Here is a 19551-nt window from a genome sequence, read left to right as displayed (position 1 = left end):
CAGAGGAGGGGTCAAGAAAAACTTCAGGAAAGGGGCGCCTGGGTGGCTTAGTCGGTTAAGCGTCCGGCTTGGGCTCAGGTCATGATCTTGTGGTTTGTGAGTTCAAGCCCCGCGTCGGGCTCTGTGCTGACAGCTCAGAGCCTGGAACCTGCTTCAGATTCTGTGTCTCCCTCTTTCTCTGCCCCTCCCCTGCTCACGCTGTCTCTCTCTGTCTCTCCAAAATAAGTAAACGTCAAAACAATTAATAAAAGAAAAAAAGAAAGGAAGAAAAACTTCAGGAAAAAGTGATCTCTGAAGTGACGCTTGCAGATTCTGAAGTTCAACAAGGAAACTTGGAGAGGAATGTTCCTGGTGGAGGAAATAGCATATGAGACGCTAGAGCATGAGAGAGAACTGGCAGCCATACGGTGAGAGCGTGACTCTGGCTCCAGAGAGGAGGGTGATGGGGCTTTGCAAGGCTCCCCAGGCTTTCTCGTGCCGTGCGCCCGCAGAGCGCAGGGACTAAGGCACAGACTCTGGAGTCAGCCACGTTCCCCAGTCCGTGGAAGGCGGGGAAGGGGGACCGATGCTGAAACCGTGGAGCACTCTCTCATCCGCTCAGCTTGTCAGCAGGCTAAAGGTCTACCCAGGCCAGCGACGGTTTCTATAGCAACTCACAACACCTGGGTTGCCCAGACGACGGCTGCCGGGAGGGGAGCGTTCCTATTGGCTGCAGCGGACGCCTGTTCGCTGCACGGCATATCCAATTGGTCGGCGCAGCCGGAGGGTCCGCCCACATCCCCGGGGAAGGGCTCGAGTTGCTGTGCGGTGCAGTCTCCGCCTCATTGCTGCCACTGAGAAATGGGCGTAACTATGAGGGGTCCCTACAAGAGGCCTGGGGAGAATGAAGGCGAGGAGGAGGAGGAGGAGGAGGAGGAGGAGGAGGAGGAGGAGGAGGAGGAGGAGGAGGAGGCGGCGGCGGCGACGGCGACAGCGGCCGCTGGGCATGTTGCAGGAGCCCCGGAGGCCGAGGAGCGTTCGGAAGTTGATTCAGACTCCGACCAGGAGACGGAAGGTGCTCCCGGGCAGGGATGGGGGCAGGCCTTTCTCCTCAACTGGGAGCTTATCCCGCAGGGTTGCAGAGGGCAGGCTGGGGCCAAGTAGGCAGGGGACCCCTGTCCAGCAGGGAGCGCACCCCTCCGTGCGACACCTTCAGGACAGCCTGTGGTCTCTCCAGTCCTGTGCCCTCCCCACAATGCTCCTGGCGGCATCAGGAGTTCCATCTTTAGAAAACGCCTCCAGGGGCGCTTGGGTGGCGAAGTCAGTTAAGTGTCCCACTCTTGATTTCCGCTCAGGTCCCGATCTCATGGTTTCATGAGTTTGAGCTTGAGGCCCGCATCACGCGCTGTGCTGACAGTGTGGAGCCTGCTTGGGATTCTCTCTCACTCTCTCCCTCTCTCTCTACTCCTCCCCCACTCACACTGTCTCTGTCTCTCTCAAAATAAATAAATAAACTTCAGAAAGAAAGAAAGAAAGAAAGATCTCAAAAGAAAGAAATAAGCTTAAGAAAGAAAGGAAAGGAAAGGAAAGAAGGAAGAAAAAAAAAAAAGAAAACACCTCCAGGGGCACCTGGCTGGCTCAGTAGGTGGAGTGGGGGACTCTTGATCTTAGGGTTGTGAGTTCGAGTCCCATCTTGGGTGTAGAAATTACTTAAAAAGAAAATCTTAAAAAAAAAAAAAAAAAAAAAAGAGGGGTGCCTGACTGGCTCCGTTGGTTATTAAGCTTCGGACTCTTGATTTCGGCTCAGCTCATGACCTCACAGTTTGTGGGATTGAGCCCCAAGTCACGCTCTGAGCTGACAGGGTAGAGCCTGCTTGGGATTCTCTCTTTCCCTCTCTCTTTGCCTCTCTGCTGCTCTCTCTCTCTCTCTCTCTTAAAAATAAATAAATGAACTTTGAAAGAAAGAAAGAAAGAAAGAAAGAAAGAAAGAAAGAAAGAAAGAAAGAAAGAAAACACCCCCAAAGTGATGTTAAAATGTAAAAACTCCACCAAACAGTGTAAGAGGGGGTGTCCTACCCAGAAATGGGATCAGGGCTGGGTTTTCCCAACCCCCAGGAACAACTAAGCTAATGAATGTATAAAACAGAATTGTTTCAGTTTCTTCCCCCATAAAATGTTCACAAAACATACGTGTTCTGCAACCCAGTGGAAAACACATAGCATGCACTTTGGCATCAGACAGGCAGGGTCCTGATCCTGGCTCTACTCAGATTAGCTATTACTTTCTGCGTGACTTTAGGGAAAGGATTTGCTTTCTCTGAGCCTCAGTCTCTACTAGCAGAGGAAGAAATGCTTCTAGAGGGAAACACAGACCGGATGGTGACAGAGGGCGGGGGGAGGAGGCTACTGTGTGTAGAGAGGGATCTACATTCATCATCTCCCTGTCTCCTATCAGGCATCCATGGGCCTGGAGAACTGGTCAAGGACACCCTCTACCTGAGGTCTTGCCAGGCCCATAGAGTTGTGCCCGCCTCCTGCTTTCTGCGCCAAGGGAGCGCCCCAGAGCTGAACCTGCGGCACCGTGGCCTGGGGCCCCAGGTAACCTTGGGGAAACCCCGGGGCCAGGCTTGGAGTAAAAGGACCTCAGAGGCAGCAGCCATGGAGTGGCCCCTTCTTGAACCCATACTGCACACTCCCCAACTTTGCTATGTGCCAGGCACGTCCCATCCCCTGTATCTGGGTGACAGGTAGGATCAAGGCTATGACAGAATTCAGTGTAAGGGTTGAGGGGCCTGCAGGGGACCTCTAACCTGCTGGGGGGGGGCAGTCAGGGAAGGCTCCAGGAAGTGAGATCTGGGTGAAGCCTAAAAGAGAAGCAGGTGTCCCCTGGGCATGTGGGAAAGAGAGAGCCTTCCAGTTGGAGGGCACCAGGTGGGCTGAGCCCCGGAAACAAGCCAGGGTAGTGGCTAGCTGTGTCTGAGGCCTTCACCCCTAGGAAAGACCAGGCCCCTCAGGCCCCTCTTTGTCCAAGGGTGCCCGGGCTCTGGCTTTCGCACTGAACTCCAATCCCTATGTCAAGCGGCTGGACCTTCGAGACAATGGGCTCTGTGGGGCCGGTGCAGAGGCCCTGGCAGGTGCCCTAAGCAAAAGCAGCAGCATTTGTGGTAAGTGCTGAGTTTGGGGCTGGTGGGCACATTTGAGTCCTCCCTTTCCTGAGGAGTGTGGGCTCCCCCCCATAGCTGGGCCTTCTCACTTGGGGCCTGTTGGTGTTGCTGGTGCAGGGGTCTTAACACAGGGTGGGGCTGATGGGGGTGGAGTTCGAATCTCTGTGGTGCCCCCAATGCTGGATGCTACTCCTCTCCTGATTGCCTACTCCCCACTCCCCTCCTTGGCTGGCCAGCACCTCCCCCTCCATATGGTGGCCTCCCATTGCCTAAATGCAGGGTGAAAGGGTCCTCCAACAGAGAGCCAAGGGGTGGACAGTGTGAGAGGGTGGAGGGCTGGGTGGGAATGAAGTGGGGCTGGATGCAAACGCCACCTCTACCACCGATGAGCCACCTTCTACCAGGGATGACCCTGGGCAAGCCATTCACCCTTGCTGAGCCTTACTTTTCAATCTGTGAAATGGCCCCAACAATACTACTTAGCCCTTGGAGTTGTACTGAGTATTAAATGAAACTGCATATGTGACATGCTCCAAGCATGGCCACCTGGGCCGTCATTGCCAGTTCCCAGAAATGCATCAGTGAAGACTTCTGTGGGTGTATTATATCACTGCCAGGCATGAATCATCAACAGGGTGACTGGATCTCCATCGCAGGCATCCTGCACAGCACCATGAAGTAGGCGGTTTTAACCCCTTGACAAAGAAGCTTGTGGACGCGTGGGGTGGGTGTGGGCATCAGAGAAGCTGCCTGGGGGCCTGGGGAGATGCAGCTGGTGAGTGGCAGAGTCACCATGCGACCCAGGATGGTCCAGCTGCAAAGCCCCTTCTGCCGCCTCAGGTCTGGAGGTTTGGGGGATAGAGGAAGGCGGAAGAGGGTGGTGCCGGGCTTTGGATCCCACTGATTGAGAAGTGGTGCTGACCCCTAGATGTGGACCTGTCGGAGAACCAGCTGGGAGCAGTGGGAGCCCAGGCTGTCTGTGCTGCCCTCATGGTGAACCCAACCATGCAGAAGATACAGCTGGCAGGAAATGGCCTAGACGAGCAGGCAGCCCCGTACCTTGCTGAACTCCTGCTGGCCCACACAGGCCTGAAATCCCTGGACTTGAGCTATAACCAGCTGAATGACCAAGCAGGTAACATCTGACCAGGGTCACCATGGGGGCACTTGAGCCCATCTTCCTGGGGCAGGGGTGGGTGAAGGTTGGCAGGACCATTCTGAACATTCATACTCTGGCTCCCATTTCCCATGTTCCACTTTAGCCTACCCCTCTCCCTGTCCTTCCACACAGAACCCTTAATCCATTCCACGGAAGTCATGGCCTGCTGCTGCTGCATGTGCTGGGTGCTAATTTAGCCACTAGGGACCCAGTTGTGAACAAAACAAAGTCCCTGGCCTCAAGGAACACACGTTAACTAGATAATTCTCTACAATTATTGGTGCCACAAAATAAACAAAAGGAATGATTTTAGAGAAGAATGCTATAGACAGGTGGTTGGGGAGGGCTCTGTGAGATGACATTTAAGCTGAAATGCGCAGGGTGGGAAGGAATCAGCAATAGCAAGGCCAGAGAGAGAGAGCATTTAAAGCAGAGGAACAGTAAACATGCAGGCTTATTTCCCAGACTGATAGACACCGGTGTGACTGGGCTAGTGAGCCAGGAGAGAGGGGCCAAGCTGTGAGTTGAAGAGGCAGTGGAGAGCTTCAGGCCTACAAATCTTGGCAAAAGGCATGAAGATTTTATTTCAAGTACCGTCTTCACGGTACATCCACTTTGATGGGATTTCTTGATCTCACCACTTTCTCTCATGTCCCGGGGCCTTTGCACAGGCTATCAGCTTTGCCAGGAGCATGCACTTCTACCTGTCTGTCCTCAAGCACTCCAGCCAGTTACAGGAATCACTCAGGACCCTGGGTTAGGAATACAAATTCCTGGGCCCTGAGCCTGCTGAACCAGAATCTTGGTGGGGGGATGCCCATGCATCCACATTTTAATGGGTACCCCAGGAGATTTATCTGATCAAGAAAGTTTTGGAATCACTTTTCTGTCTCAAGCTGCTTAGGGTAGGAATGGTACCAGCCTTGGCCTTTGAGAATCAGCCTTAGAATTTAACTGCCAGAGAGCCATTTACCTTCTAAGAAAATTATCTTGTTTTGAGAGAGAGAGAGAGAGAACACAAGGGGGTGTGTGTGGGGAGAGAGACAGAGAGACAGAGAGAGAGGCAGAGAGGAGACACAGGATCTGAAGCAGGCTCCAGGCTCTGAGCTGTCAGCACAGAGCCCAATATGGGGCTCGAATCCACAAACTGTTAGATCATGACCTGAGCTGAAGTCAGTCGCTTTAACTGACGAAGCCACCCAGGTGCCTCCCTTCTAAGAGAATTATCATGATAAGTCTGTGAAATTAAAAGAGAAGTTCAGGGGGCGCCTGGGTGGCGCAGTCGGTTGAGCGTCCGACTTCAGCCAGGTCACGATCTTGCGGTCCGTGAGTTCGAGCCCCGCGTCAGGCTCTGGGCTGATGGCTCGGATCCTGGAGCTTGTTTCCGATTCTGTGTCTCCCTCTCTCTCTGCCCCTCCCCCGTTCATGCTCTGTCTCTCTCTGTCCCAAAAATAAATAAAAAACGTTGAAAAAAAATTAAAAAAAAAAAAAAAAAAAAAAAAAAGAAGTTCAGGGCTGCCTGGGTGGATCAGTCAGTTAAGTGTCTGACTTCACCTCAGGTCATGATCTCGTGGTTTGTGAGTTCAAGCCTTGCATTGGGCTCTCTGCTGTCAGCACAGAGCCCACTTCAGATCTTCTGTCTCCCTCTCTCTCTGCCCCTCCCCTACTCTCTCTCTCTCTCTCTCTCTCTCAAAAACTTGAAAGTTTTTTTTTTCAAGTTTCAAAAACTTGAAAACAGGGAGAGAAGTTTATTTCAGACTTCCAAAAAACTAAGTATAGATGTCTCCCAGATCTTCACAGTGAAAAGGTAAGCACCAGAGAGACAGCCAGGATAGTAGGGGCCGGAAGCTAAAGCTCTGTGAAGCCTGCACAAATATGGAGTACGGAGGTCTTCATCTTGGAAAAGGACAAACTCAGCAGGACCATTTTGTTTCCCTAAATGGGGATCTGTGGGGATCTCAACTCCCTTGAGGGGTGAAGAGCTTAGGTCTCAATCTCCCGATCTGACCCATGGCGAAGGTAGCCCCTGCCTCATAGTTGGCTACAGAGGTCATGAAGACCAAGTATTGGAATTTCAAGAGGCCAATCATGCATGTTGGAGAATCTCCTCACCCTCTAGTTGTTCAGAAAGAAGGGTTTCCCTACAAAGTGCGGACCACCACTCTCTTCTCAGCCCTAGAAGTGTCTGTATCTGAGAACCCGCCGTGTCAGACCCAGTGCGAGTGTGGAATCCAGAGTCCTAGCTCAGGAAGGCATCACTGGGAGTCCTAGCAGCCTTGCAGGGAGCTCTCCAAGGTGCCAAAGCATCTTGCTCCAGTGGGTCCTACTGGAGTAGGCTGGCTGGCTTTCTTTCTTTTTCTTTCTTTCTTTCTTTCTTTCTTTCTTTCTTTCTTCCTTTCTTTTAAAAATTTTTAACATTTTTATTTATTTTTGAGAGACAGACAGAGCGCAAGCAGGGGAGGGGCAGAGAGAGAGAGGGAGACACAGAAGCAGGCTCCAGGCTCTGCACGGTCAGCACAGAACCTGATGCGGGGCTTGAACCCACCAACTGTGAGATCATGACCTGAGCCGAAGTTGGATGCTTACTGGACTGAGCCACCCAGGTGTCCCTCTTTCTTTCTGCCTTTCTTTCTGCCTTTCTTTCTGCCTTTCTTTTTTCTTTCTTCCTGTCTTTCTTCCTGTCTCTGTCTTTCTTTTCTTTTCTTTTCTTTTCTTTTCTTTTCTTTTCTGTCTCTCCTCTCTCTTTCTTTCTTTTTTCGAGATTTTACTTTTGGGGCTCATGGTTGGTTCAGTAGGTTGTGCTTCTGACTCTTGATTTTGGCATAGGTCACGATCTCACGGTTTGTGGGATTGACCCCTGAGTTGGGCTCTGAGCTGAGAGTGTGGAGCCTGCTTCAAATTCTCTCTTTCCCTCTCTTTCTGCCCCTCCCCTGCTCACTCTCTCCCTCTCTCAAAATAAATAGATAAACTTAAAAAATATCCCATGTTTAAGTAACTTCTACACCTAAGGTGGGGCTTGAACTCACAACTCCTAGATCAAGAGTTGCATGCTCTACTGACTGAGCCAGCCAGGCACCCCCCAAGCAGGCTAGTTCTGCTTAATTAGTGCATCTGTTTTTCTTCCGTGCATTTCTTCAAACTAGCCTCACTAAACCTGCAAGAGGAGGGGCTGAGACCATGGAGAGGAGTCAAATTCAGATCCTTGAGGGACTCCTAGGCTGATGGGAAAGACTGGCCAGGCAAAGAGAGGTCATTAGATCAGAGCCTGGAAGGGTAGAAGCATAGTGGACCTGGGGCCTGAGGCAGCCTAGCCCAGCTGGGTAAGCAAGGCTTCCTGATGTCATGAACCCAGGTTAGAAGGACGAGGAGCTGTTATCCAGGTGAAGAAGGGGGTCAACAGTTCTACACAGGGGGACAGCCCAGAGGCATGGGAGCAGGTCAGACTGGCTGAATGCTGACAGAGTGGAGAGCATGATGGGTGGCTGGGGCTTCTCTGCATTTTATAAGCTAAAAATCTCTTGGGGTTTCTTACCCTGCACTGCTCCCTCTTTCCTTTCTCCACCACAAGCGTCTCCTTTGCACACAGCTGCACCAGCCTCATCACCTTTTGCCTACAGACTATGGCACAAGCCTTCCAACTGGTTTCCTGGGTTGTAACCCTGCCCCTGCCTACCCCAGTCCATACCCTACACCTGCCACTAAGGAGCCCAGCCTTGTCATTTCTTAAAGCCCTCCCTGCCTACTAATCAGTTTGTGCCCAAAAGTCTTGGTCCAGCATTGATGGCCTCTCAGTATCTTTCCAGGGTCCATCATTGCTACCTCATTTCACTGGCTTCCCCCCACCCACCAGGCCTGTGGGAATTTCCTCAGGTGCTCTGTGCTCCCACATGCCTCTACACATTTGCTCTTTCCCATGTCTGTTCTCCACTGTGCATGCACACACACCTGGTGAGTCCCTCAGTCTTCAAGATTATCTCCTTTTTCCTCACTTTCCTGACCCTCCTCAAAAGGGAGTAAGTCCCCACGCTGTTCCCACACATCCCCATTTGTAGTCTATAATAACTCACATCCCATTAAGTTGTATTTACATTTGAACAACATGGGTTTGACTGCATGGGTCCACTTATACACAATTTTTTAAATAAATACAGTCTAGTATTATAAGTGTATTTCCTCTTATGATTTTCCTTCTTTTTTTAAGTTTTATTTATTTATTTTGAGAGAGAGAGAGAGCGAGCAAGCACGTGCATAAGCGGGGGAGGAGCAGAGAGTGGGGAGAGAGAGAATCCCAAGCAGGCTCCATACTGTCAGCACAGAGCCTGACACTGGGCTTGATCTCACAAACCATGAGATCATGACCTGAGCCAAAAGCAAGAGTTGGATGTTCGACCTACTGAGCCACCCAGGTGCCCCACATAATTTTCTTAATATTTTCTTCAGGTGGGGCGCCTGGGTGGCTCAGTCGGTTGAGCATCTGACTTTGGCACATGATCTCACCGTTTGCGAGCTCAAGCCCCATGTGGGGCTCGGTGCTGACCGTTCAGAGCCTGGAGCCTGCTTCAGTATCTGTGTCTCCCTCTCTTTCTGCCCCTCCCCCGCTCTCTCTCTGTGTCTCTCAAAAATAAATAAACATTTAAAAATAATAATAATAATATTGGGGTGCCTGGGTGGCTCAGTCGGTTAAGCGTCTGACTTCAGCTCAGGTCATGATCTCTCAGTTTGTGAGTTTAAGCCCCGCGTTGGGCTCTGTGTTGCCAGCTCAGAGCCTGGAGCCTGCTTCTGATTCTGTGTCTCCCTCTCTCTCTCTCTGTCCTTCCACTGCTCACGCTCTGTCTCTCTCTCTCAAAAATAAATGAACATTAAACAAATTTTTAAAAATAATAATAATATTTTCTTCAGGTTACTTTATTGTAAGAATACAGCATATAATAGGTATAACATACAAAATATGTGTTAATCAACACTTTACATTCTCGATAAAGTCTTCTTTCTAAAATCCAATAGCAGTGGGCTGTTAGTAGTTGAGGTTTGGGGGGGCGGTCAAAGTTATATGCAGATTTTTGGCTGCACAGGGGTTGGCACCCCTAACCCCTGTGCTATTCAAGGGTCAACTGCTTCTCCCCCATTAAATGTGAATTCTTTTAGGACAGAGCAGGCCCATATAGGGTTCAACTTGGTGACTGTTGTGCCAAGCGGAGACCCTGGCACACAGCGGTCATCAGTATTATTTTTTGAGGGAAAGAACAGAGTGAATAAGGCCTGTCTTGGTGTTTCCGAAGGGGAGATGCTTGGACCAGCCCTGGCAGAAAATACTGGACTCACCGAGCTTAATATAAACTGGAATCACCTTCGAGGACCAGGAGCTGTAGCCTTTGCCAGGGCACTGGAGGTATGAACACCTCTGTCACCCATCTGCCCTCTGGCCTGGCCTGTGGGGACAGTCTCCCAGGTGCCAGCTTCCTATCTTTGCAGCTCTTCAGAAATGACCCTTGGATCCTTCAAGCAGAGCTTAAAGAATATTTTGTTTGGTGATTTTAATTGTCCCAGCCCCATTTCGTGACTCCAAAATACCGTGCTCACTCTCATGTCACTTACTCAAGGGTCTGCAGTTCAATGTTGCACACCTTCTCCATTTATTACAGACATATGGCTGGTGGGGGACATCGTGCAGTCTGGTGACACATGCCTGCTATGGGCACATGCAGATGCTTCCCTGAGATGACAGCCCTGCACCCTGCGTCCCAGCACATACTCTTAAACATCCCACCTGCTTCCTTCGATGTTGTGGTTCATAAGCCTCGGGAATGCATGGCTCCTAGCCCCTGTCAGGATGCCCCTGGTGCTGGCTAGCTTTGTGGGGCCCTCCTCAGGGAACAGCAGCAGCTGCCTTGCCCCCCTCCTCAGGGGCTGACCTGGGGATCCTGGCCCACAGGGTGGTGGGTCAGGCTCTGTCCTCCCAGTGCACCCACAAGCTCCTGCTCTTCTCCCCATCACAGCCCCCCAAAAGCCCTTCACCAGAGTCCCTCTGTCATTCTGCTCTGTGCCTCAGAGGACCTACCCTTGAGCCTCCCCCCCCCCCCGCCCCCAGCAGTCATGGAACCAGACCACTGTGTCCCTGGGGTCTGCTGCTGAGCGGTGGGCCTCTCAGTCTCTGAGGATCATCCACACCCACAACCACCCTTGGTGCTGTGCTTCCAGTCATTTGGTTCTCCCGGTCACCGTCATCCAAGCCACAAGACTCTTACCAGGAACCTCTGACCTTCTGCTCTCAGCCCGTGCTTTTTTGCACCCTGGGCCTCCCGGGCTCTGAGGCTGTGACCCCTGGCTTTCCCCACTTCACAGGTGGTCTCCTGGCTTCACTCTTTTGCATTCTAGGCAAACATCTTCCTGAGAGTCCTGGACATCTCATACAATGGCTTTGGAGATCCTGGAGCATCTGCAGTGGGTGAGGCACTTAAGACCAACAATGTGTTGGAAGAGCTCAACATGAGGTGAGGCACACAGGGTGGCCCTGTGTCACAGTCTCCAGATCCATAGCCACCTGAGGGACCAGGGACTCCATGATCCTGTTGCTGTTTACCACCTTAGCAACACCCAAGCCTACCACAGTTTACCCACGATGGGGCTTGAGACACAATCCAAGAGCACCCAGCTCCCTCCTTCTCACTCAAGTTTAGCACTGGGTTTTTTTTTTTTTTTAAGTTTGAAAAAAAATTATTTAAGTAATCTCTACACCCTACAAGAGTTCAAACTCATGACCTCAAGATCAAGAGTCACGGGCTCTATCGACTGAGCCAGCCGGGTGCCCCTCAAGTTCAGCACTTGTTTGTACCTTGGAGCTCATAATTCCTGACGGATAGGTGGGGGCTGCTAGTGAAAACATATATGTAAAACATCTTCACTTGAGAAGGGGAGGAGGGGTGCCTGGGTGGCTCAGTTGTTTGCGTGTCCAACTCAACTTTGGCTCAGGTCATGATCCCAGGGTCGTGGGGGGGGGGGCGGTAAAGGAGGGGAAAGTAGGGGAGGGATGCTCCAGGTGTGCTTGCTGAGTGATCTCCCTCAACACTGGGAACCAGGGCTGTTATCCAGCTTTTACATACTGACCTTCCCAGGGTCCCTGGGGCATCAGTGGAGGCTGGAACATGAAGCCCAAGCAGGTGGATGCACCAGCAACACCAGCTTGGACCCTGGGACCATCTGGCTCTACACAGCTGCTCGGAAGGTAGCAAAATGCATATGTCTTTCTGTTGCAGCAACAACCGCATCTCTGCAGTGGGAGCCCTGAGCCTGGGCCTGGGCCTCCGGGTCAACCAGACACTGAGGATTCTTGTTGTGAGTGCTAGCCTGATGGGGCAGGCCCCAGCATAGACCTGCCTGTATGTGTCCACACAGATCCATCCCTCCCCTGCCTCATCTCCCCACTCCAGTGGCAGCAGGGTACGAAATTTCTAGAGCCCAGATGAGGGAGGGGACCTCCTGGCTTCCTCCTATGACCACTTCTTTCCCTTGCCATTCCCTCACCCATCTCTGACCTGACCCCGGCACTTCTTCCGACTCCTCCCTCGTCCATCCTTCTCCCCCCAACCCCCAGCAGTGTCACCTCCACCTCCCGACTGTCCTTGCTCCTTCTCAGCTCACTGGGTCAGCCCAGGTGTACCGTTGGCTATGCTCAGACCTACTTGAGGCCTTGTGTGACAGATGGGGTTTCCCTTTCTTCAGCATTGCCAGTTGGGTAGGAAAAGGGAGGGTGCAATGGAACGTGAAGCCCAAGAGGGCCACTGTGCTCAGAGGACAGGTCCTGGGTGGCATCCAGCCCTGCCTGGCTCTCAGCTCCATCAACTGGCAGAAGAGCCCCCTGTGGGCATCTGGGTGGCTCAGTCGGTTAAGCATCAGACTTTGGCTCAGGTCATGATCTCATGGTTCATGAGTTCAAGCCCCGCATCAGTCTCTACTGTCAGTGCAGAGCACACTTTAGATCTTCTGTCTCCTCTCTCTGTGCCTCCCCTGCCCATGCGTGCGCTCTCTCTCTCTCTCTCTCTCTCTCTCTCTCTCATAAACATTAAAAAAGAAGAAGAAGAAGAGCCCCCCGAAGCACTCCCATCCACGCTCCCCCCTGCAGCCCAGACCTCTCTTAAGCTCTGGATCCCCATTTACAGCCACCTGCCGGACCATCCCCTGGATGTCCCATGGGCATAAAGCACAACCCGAAGGCATCCTCTCTCTCTAAGGGCTGCCTCTTGGTGGTGGGGGAGGGGGGCTCCTCACTGAGTCAGAAGTAGGCGCCCAGTACTCACTCCTCCCTCTCTTTTCCTTGCCTTCCAACCTTCATCTTACTTCCTGCAGGGTGCTGGGGCTGCCTGCTCTTCCTTCTCACTTCCCCTCAAGTTCCGTTGACCTGTGAATTTCCCATCTCTGGTCCTTCCTTCTCACCTGCCAGTTGATCTTTCTTTTTTTTTTTTTTTTTTTAATTTTTTTTTTCAACGTTTTTTATTTATTTTTGGGACAGAGAGAGACAGAGCATGAACGGGGGAGGGGCAGAGAGAGGGAGACACAGAATCGGAAACAGGCTCCAGGCTCCGAGCCATCAGCCCAGAGCCTGACGCGGGGCTCGAACTCACGGACCGCGAGATCGTGACCTGGCTGAAGTCGGACGCTCAACCGACTGCGCCACCCAGGCGCCCCTGTCAGTTGATCTTTCTAAAGCAGAAACATGCTCCCGTCCCCTCCTTGCTTTAAACCTGTCAACGGCTCCCCTCTGGATAAATCCAAGGTTAGTAGTATGTCATTCACCGCACATTGGGCTCTGGGCTCTGCCACAGCCCCTCTGCCTTCCACCGCTGAAGTTCATTCGCTCACCCCAAGCTGCTCTGAATTTTCTGCACATGATGCAATTTCTCCCCTTTGTTTTGCTCCTCCTGCTCTTGCTGAAATACCCAGCTCTGCCCGCCTCACCCGTAAAGCTCAGTGCGGGTGCGTAAACTTCACCTCCCCAGAAGAGTTGATGTACACTCTCATTGCACTTATCACACTGCATTTTCATGATGTTTCCTTTTCCTCTCCTCCCCGTGATGGGTGAATTCCTTAAAGGCAGAGCTGTGCCTTGTGTGTCCGTATCTTTGGCACCTGGCACAGATTTGGGCACATGGTGGGCGCTCAGCCAGTGCGTACTCCCTTCCCCTCTTCCCCAGCCTCACCGCCTCACCCAGGGTGTTTTGTCAGTGGAGACAAATTCTGAGCTGAGACAGTGGGGCTGTCCTGAGGCACTTGTCATCAGAGATGAAGAATCCTTCCCTCCCTTTGGACTTGCTCCACCTCCAGCTTCCCTGGGCTCAGTTTTTCTCAATTGTGTGTGTGTTTCTCAGATGTCCAGGAATCCCATGCGAGGTGAAGGCTGCTTTGGAGTTCTAAAGTCTGTCCGGGATAATCCAGGGTCCTCCCTGGAACTGCTGGATTTCTCTGTAAGAGCTTTTCATAAATCTCATCTGTGATCCTTCCAACAGCCCCACGAGTTCTCATTTAGAGGAAGAAAGTAGGGATTAGAGAAACAGCATGTCCTGCTCAGATACTTAGTGTGGCTAAGTCTGAGTTCCACCCCAGGCCTCAATGGAGGGTCACAATGCCACTGTGGCTTTATTTCCACTCCTGACTGGGGGATACCGTTGCGGTCTCATCTCTGGCTCATGCCTGGGTTCTTCATTGGCTGAGAGAGAATTGCCTCAGAGGACACTTAGCTCGCTGTTCACTGATGTTTGGATTTGAAGGTTCAGTACTTACCCACCTCACCCCCTGGCCTGTTCTGCCTGCAGGTGGATATTGGTGCTGGAAGATTCACTCATGTGGCTTTGAGGGAGATTAAGACTCCTTTTCATTCAGTTGTGGGTTTTGTTTTTTGTTTTTTATTTTTAGGGGAGAGGGGCAAAGGGAGAGAGAGAGAATGAGAGAGAGAGAGAGAGAGAGAGAGAGAGAGAGAGAATGAGAGAGAGAGAGAGACAGAGAGACAGAGACAGAGAGAGAATCTTAGGCAGGCTCCATGCTAAGCATGGAGCCTGATGCAGGGCTCAATCCCACGACCCTGAGATCCTGACCTGAGCTGAAATCAAGAGTCAAATGCTCAACCAACTGAGCCACCGAGGCGTCTCAATTGTGCCTTTTAAATATAGAAAATTCAGGGCACCTGGGCGGCTCAGTTGGTTAAGTGTCTGACTCTTGCTTTTGGTTCAGGTCATGATCTCATGGTTCATGAGATCAAGCCCCATGTTGGTCTCTGCACTGAAAGGAGGGAGCCTGCTTGGGATTCTCTCTCTCTCCCTCTGTCTTTCCCTCCCCTGCTCGCTCGCACTCTCTCTCTCAAAATAAATAAACTTAAAAATATATAGAGAAAATTATATAAGCAGTTAAACATTAAGGAGAGAATCCCCAAACACCAGTTATTAAGCTGAAGTCTAGTCACAAATCACTGCTTATTCTAACCCTCATTTATTTAAAACCAGATTTGTGTCAAAGTCTTTCCAGAAACGTTTTTACAGTTCCAATCCTTCAGGCTTGGGACAACTGATGCTTCCTTCTTCTTACTGCTTATTGATTCCTTCTGCCTGCCGAGTTTCTACAGCTCCAAAGCCAGAGAGTAGCATGCCTTGACCATGTTCCTCTTGCTCTGCGAGAATTCCTGTCAGCACTGGATTCCATCATTAAAAAAAAAAAAAAAAAAAAAAAAAAAAAAAAAGGAATTCTATATGAAACTGTTCTGCAAAAATACATGCTTATTCAATATAATGTATGGTTATTAACAGAAGCTTTTAGCATAACAGAAACACCACAGACTTTGGAATCAGGCCTGGGACCAAATCCTGAGTCCATCAACATGGGATCTTCTGAATTGGAGAGCAACACCTGTCTAGATGCAATGTTCCATTTTCCTATTCCTTAACTGTTATTAGTCTAATCTCCCTAGCCTAGATCTTCTCAGTTTTAAGGGAAATACTTCGGGGCACCCGAAATGCTCAGCTGGTTGAGCGTCCAACTTCGGCTCAGGTCATGATCTCACAGTTTGTGAGTTCGAGCCCCGCGTCGGGCTCTGGGCTGACAGCTCAGAGCCTGGAGCCTGCTTCGGATTCCATGTCTCCTTCTCTCTCTGCCCATCCACTGCTTGCGCTCTGTCTCTCTGTCTCTCAAAAATAAATAACTGTAAGGGAAATACTTCTAAATCCTTACAGTTCATGTAAAACCATTCCCAGGGCTCAGCCTGGTCTTTCTGTGAAATGGGGCTAAAATCTCCCACCCAGAGTCATTGTGAAGATGGGATGAGATAGCAGACCCCACAGAAAAGGCCTATGTAGAGAAAGACACTATTGGTGCTAGTATCCTTCCCCTCACTCCCCGTGCCTTTACATTTGTTTTTGAGGAATAACGTTTATGCTGAAAAGTGCACATGGATTGGGGTGTGAATTTCCACAAACAGCACAGACCTATGCAACCGACCCGCAGGTCAAGAAATCACAGACTCCAAGGAGCCCCCCGGAGCCCCTTCCCTTCCCTATTTTAATAGTTTGGGGACTGATGACATTGTCATCCATAGGAGAGAAGCTGCCCTAAGGATTTTCTCCAAAACCTTGTGTGTACCAGCAAAAACCAGCAAAGTTCTCAGAAGGTGGTAATGTACTGCCTTGTAATGGGTTTCTCCTCAGGATATCCAAGTGGACAGAGAGTTTGATGACCTCGCTATCTCAGTGAAGGTAATTCTTCCAGCACTCCATATAAAGACTGCTGCCCACAGAGTGGAGTACAAAAGACTTGCCTCCAGTCTACACCCCGTCCCTACTGGCGTCTGTCCCTAAGTGACTGCGGTATGTGGCTTCCTCTCACATTGGCCACTTCAACTTCAATATGGAGGGTTCTTGGCCTCATGATGCTTTATTACCACTTGAGTCTGCAGTGAGTCCCATGTCAGCTGGGTGGTAAGTCCTGTGGAGCCTGTCTTCATGATGACTCAGACAATCGTACCCTCCTCTCCATCCCATGGCCTCTGTTAATGCAGAGTGTGGGCCTTCCTTTGCTCACACTAATTTCCGTAACATGAACTTGTGCTGTGTGCTACATGTTGAGCTGGGTATGGGGTCAAAGATCTCCAAAGTTCCTGCCTTGGTGACTTCAAGAGACCATGAAAATATAAGGTGGTGTGTGACTGGCATTCCCAAACTCAACTTGCCAGAGCGCAAACTGACACAACGTTTTTGGAAGGTTTTATGTACCAAGAGCCTTAAAACTGCCTATGTCCTTTGATTCAATGGTCTGACTAATCTGCTCTTCAGAAATAACCAGAGATGCATAAAAATATTGATGCCCAGGGGTGCCTGAGTGGCTCAGTAGGTTCATGCGTTTGAGCCCCGCATCGGGCTCTGTGCTAAAAGCTCAGAGCCTGGAGCCTGCTTCAGATTGTGTCTCCCTCCCTCTCTGCTCCTCCCTCACTCGTGCTCTCCCTCTCTCTCTCTCTCACACACACACAAAAGTAAATAAGTATTTTTAAATGTTTCACAAAAAAATATTGATGCCCAAAAATGCTCACTGAAAGGCTGTTTATAATATGAAAATTGGAAATAATCTAGATGCCCAATAACAGGGGACTGATTAACTAAGAATTGGAACTCTGCAATCATTAAAAGCCAAGCGTTCAAAAAACATTGAACACGTTAACAGTTTATGAAAAAGCACATGGTTAATGTTAAGTGAGAAAATCAGGATTGAAAAAAAAATCACATGGTTTGTCTGGCAGTTCCTTAAAAAGTTGAACCTGTAGTTTATCACAGACCCAGCAATTCGTGTCATAGAGAAATGAAAACATGTGTTCACAGCAGCTTTATTCATAATATCCACGAAGTACAAATGTCCACCAACTGATGAATGGGTAAATAAAATATGGTATAGGGGCACCTGGGTGGCTCAGTCAGGTGAGCAACCGGCTTTTGATTTCGGCTTAGGTCATGAGCTCACGAACCTTGGGATGGAGCCCTGCATCAGGCTCTGTGCTGTGCGTTGGTGGAGCAGAGCCTGCCTCGGAGTCTCTCTCTCCCTCTCTCCCTTGCTCTTTCTTTCTCTCAAAATGAATAAAATAAACATTAAAAAATAAAATAAAAATGGTATGCCCATACAATGGAATATTATTTGGCCGTAAAAAGAAATGAAATTTGAGGTGATGATAGCATTCTAAACTTGCTTGTGGTAATGGCTGCACAACTCTGTGAATATACCAAAAGTAATTGGACATTTTAAACAGATGAATTGTAGAGTATGTGAACTGTATCTCAATAAAGCTGTTTACAAGAAACAGGAGTGAAGGATCATGCTACCACAGGCATGTATCATGTAACAGGAGGAATGTGTCATGCTACAACATGAATGAACCTTGAAAACATGATGCTGTGAAAGAAGCCATTCACAAAAGACCACATATTGTATGATTCCGTTTATAGGAAATGTCCAGAATAGGTAAATCTACCAAGACAGAAAGTAGATTAGAAGTTGCCTAGGGCTGGGGCGCCTGTGTGGCTCAGTGGGTCGAACATCTGACTCTTGATTTCAGCTGATTGTGATCCCAGGGGATTGAGTCCTGTGTCCTGTGTCTCCATGCTGAGCATGGAGGCTTCTTGGGATTCTCTCACTCACTTGCTCTGCTCCTGCTCTCTCGCTCTCTCTCTCTCTCTCTCTCACTCTCTCTCTCTCGCTCTAAAATAAAATTTAAAAGAAGTTGCCTAGGGCTAGGGAGATGGGAGGGACTGGAGGTTGGTAGCGAAAGAGCATGGGTGTTTTTGGAGATGATAAAAATGTTCTAAAATGGATTGTGATGGGGCGCCTGGGTGGCTCACTCGGTTATGCATCCAACTCTTGATTTTGGCTCAGGTCCTGATCTCACGGTTTGTGGGTTTGAGCCCTGCTTCAGGCTCCCCGCTTACAGTGTGAAGCCTGCTTGTGATTCTCTCTCTCTCTCTCTCTCTCTCTCCACCCCTCCACCACTCATGCTCTCTCTAAATAAATAAATAAATAAATAAATAAACTTAAATAAGTCACCTTCTCTAACTTTTCAAATGGATTGTGGTGATGGTTGCACAACTCTGTGAATATACTGCAAACCACTGGATTGTACACCACTTTAAGTGGGTGAGTTGTGGGGTACCTGGCTGGCTCAGTTGGTAGAGCATGTGATTTGATTTCAGGGTTGTGGGTTTGAGCCCCACATTGGGTGTAGAGATTACTTACAAACAAAAAACATATTTTTAAAACAATGAGTGAATTGTATGGTATGTGGATTATATCTCAAGAAAGTTGTTACTAAAACAAAAAATCATATTGTTGGATCCAATTTTGTAAAACCCATGTATAAGTATATACACAGGGGAAAAAGAAACTAAGAACACCTTGACATATTAATAGTGTTTAGCTATAAGTTGTGGGTTTGGGGATGATTTTTATTTTCCTTATGTTATTCTTCATTTCCTACACTTTCTACTCTGAATATGTGTCACTTTTAAAACCAGAAAAAATAAATAGTACTTTAAAATGTGATACAGGCTGCAATTCAGTTACGTATGTGGAATGATTGGAGCCGTGAGGGTGGAGGAGGGTGCTATAGACTGAATTGGGTCCCCCTGCCAAATTCCTACGTTGAAGCCCTAACCCCCAATGTGACTATATTTGGAAATAGGAGGCAATTAAGGTTAAATGAGGTCATAAAGGTGGGACCCTGATCTGATAGGATTAGTGTCCTTATAAGAAGAGACACCGAGAGCTTGCCCCCTCCTCCCACCCCTATAGGCAGACACAGCAAGAAGGGAGCCTTTTGCAATCAGGAAGAGAGCCCTCGCTAGAAACCAACCCTTCCAGAACTTGACCTTGCATTACTCTTCTAGCCTTTAGAACCGCCAGAAAATAAACTTCTGTTACTTATGCTACCCGGTCCATGGTGTTCTGTTATGGCAGGTGACCTAAGATAGAAGGATTCACTCTCTTGGAGGGAAGAAGCAGGGAGGGTTTCTCCTGGTTTCCCTGGCTCTCCGTTGACCTCCTTCCATCTCCCTCCTCCCTGCTGCCAAAGCTGTCTTTCTAAGGGCCGACCGAATCATACTATCCAAATGTTCCCAAGGCCTACAGAAAACTTCCAGCTCCTCTCCCTGTTGTGTTCCACTGCAGGGGCAGAGGTCCCCGCTCATCTGTAATAAGTTAAGGGTCTGCTCCAACATGCTCTAGGGAATCACCAGA

At 49.7% G+C, this 19551-nt stretch overlaps 1 protein-coding gene across 1 annotated transcript; it reads left to right on the top strand.

Annotated features, from left to right (window-relative positions):
* Positions 1 to 825: 825 nt before the first annotated feature.
* On the top strand, positions 826 to 17992 carry LOC132664968 (leucine-rich repeat-containing protein 74B). The gene is given in 10 exon segments (XM_078435315.2): positions 826 to 1054; positions 2435 to 2577; positions 3011 to 3143; positions 4072 to 4278; positions 9582 to 9691; positions 10678 to 10793; positions 11556 to 11634; positions 13665 to 13760; positions 15987 to 16084; positions 16086 to 17992. Coding segments are annotated over 10 exon segments (1251 nt in total). The 5' UTR covers positions 826 to 840; the 3' UTR covers positions 16141 to 17992.
* The last annotated feature ends 1559 nt before the right edge of the window (positions 17993 to 19551 follow it).

This window comes from Panthera onca, chromosome D3 (assembly GCF_046562875.1).
Source record: "Panthera onca isolate mPanOnc1 chromosome D3, mPanOnc1 haplotype 2, whole genome shotgun sequence".
NCBI lineage: Eukaryota > Metazoa > Chordata > Mammalia > Carnivora > Felidae > Panthera > Panthera onca.
This window is presented reverse-complemented; position numbering and strand designations above follow the sequence as displayed.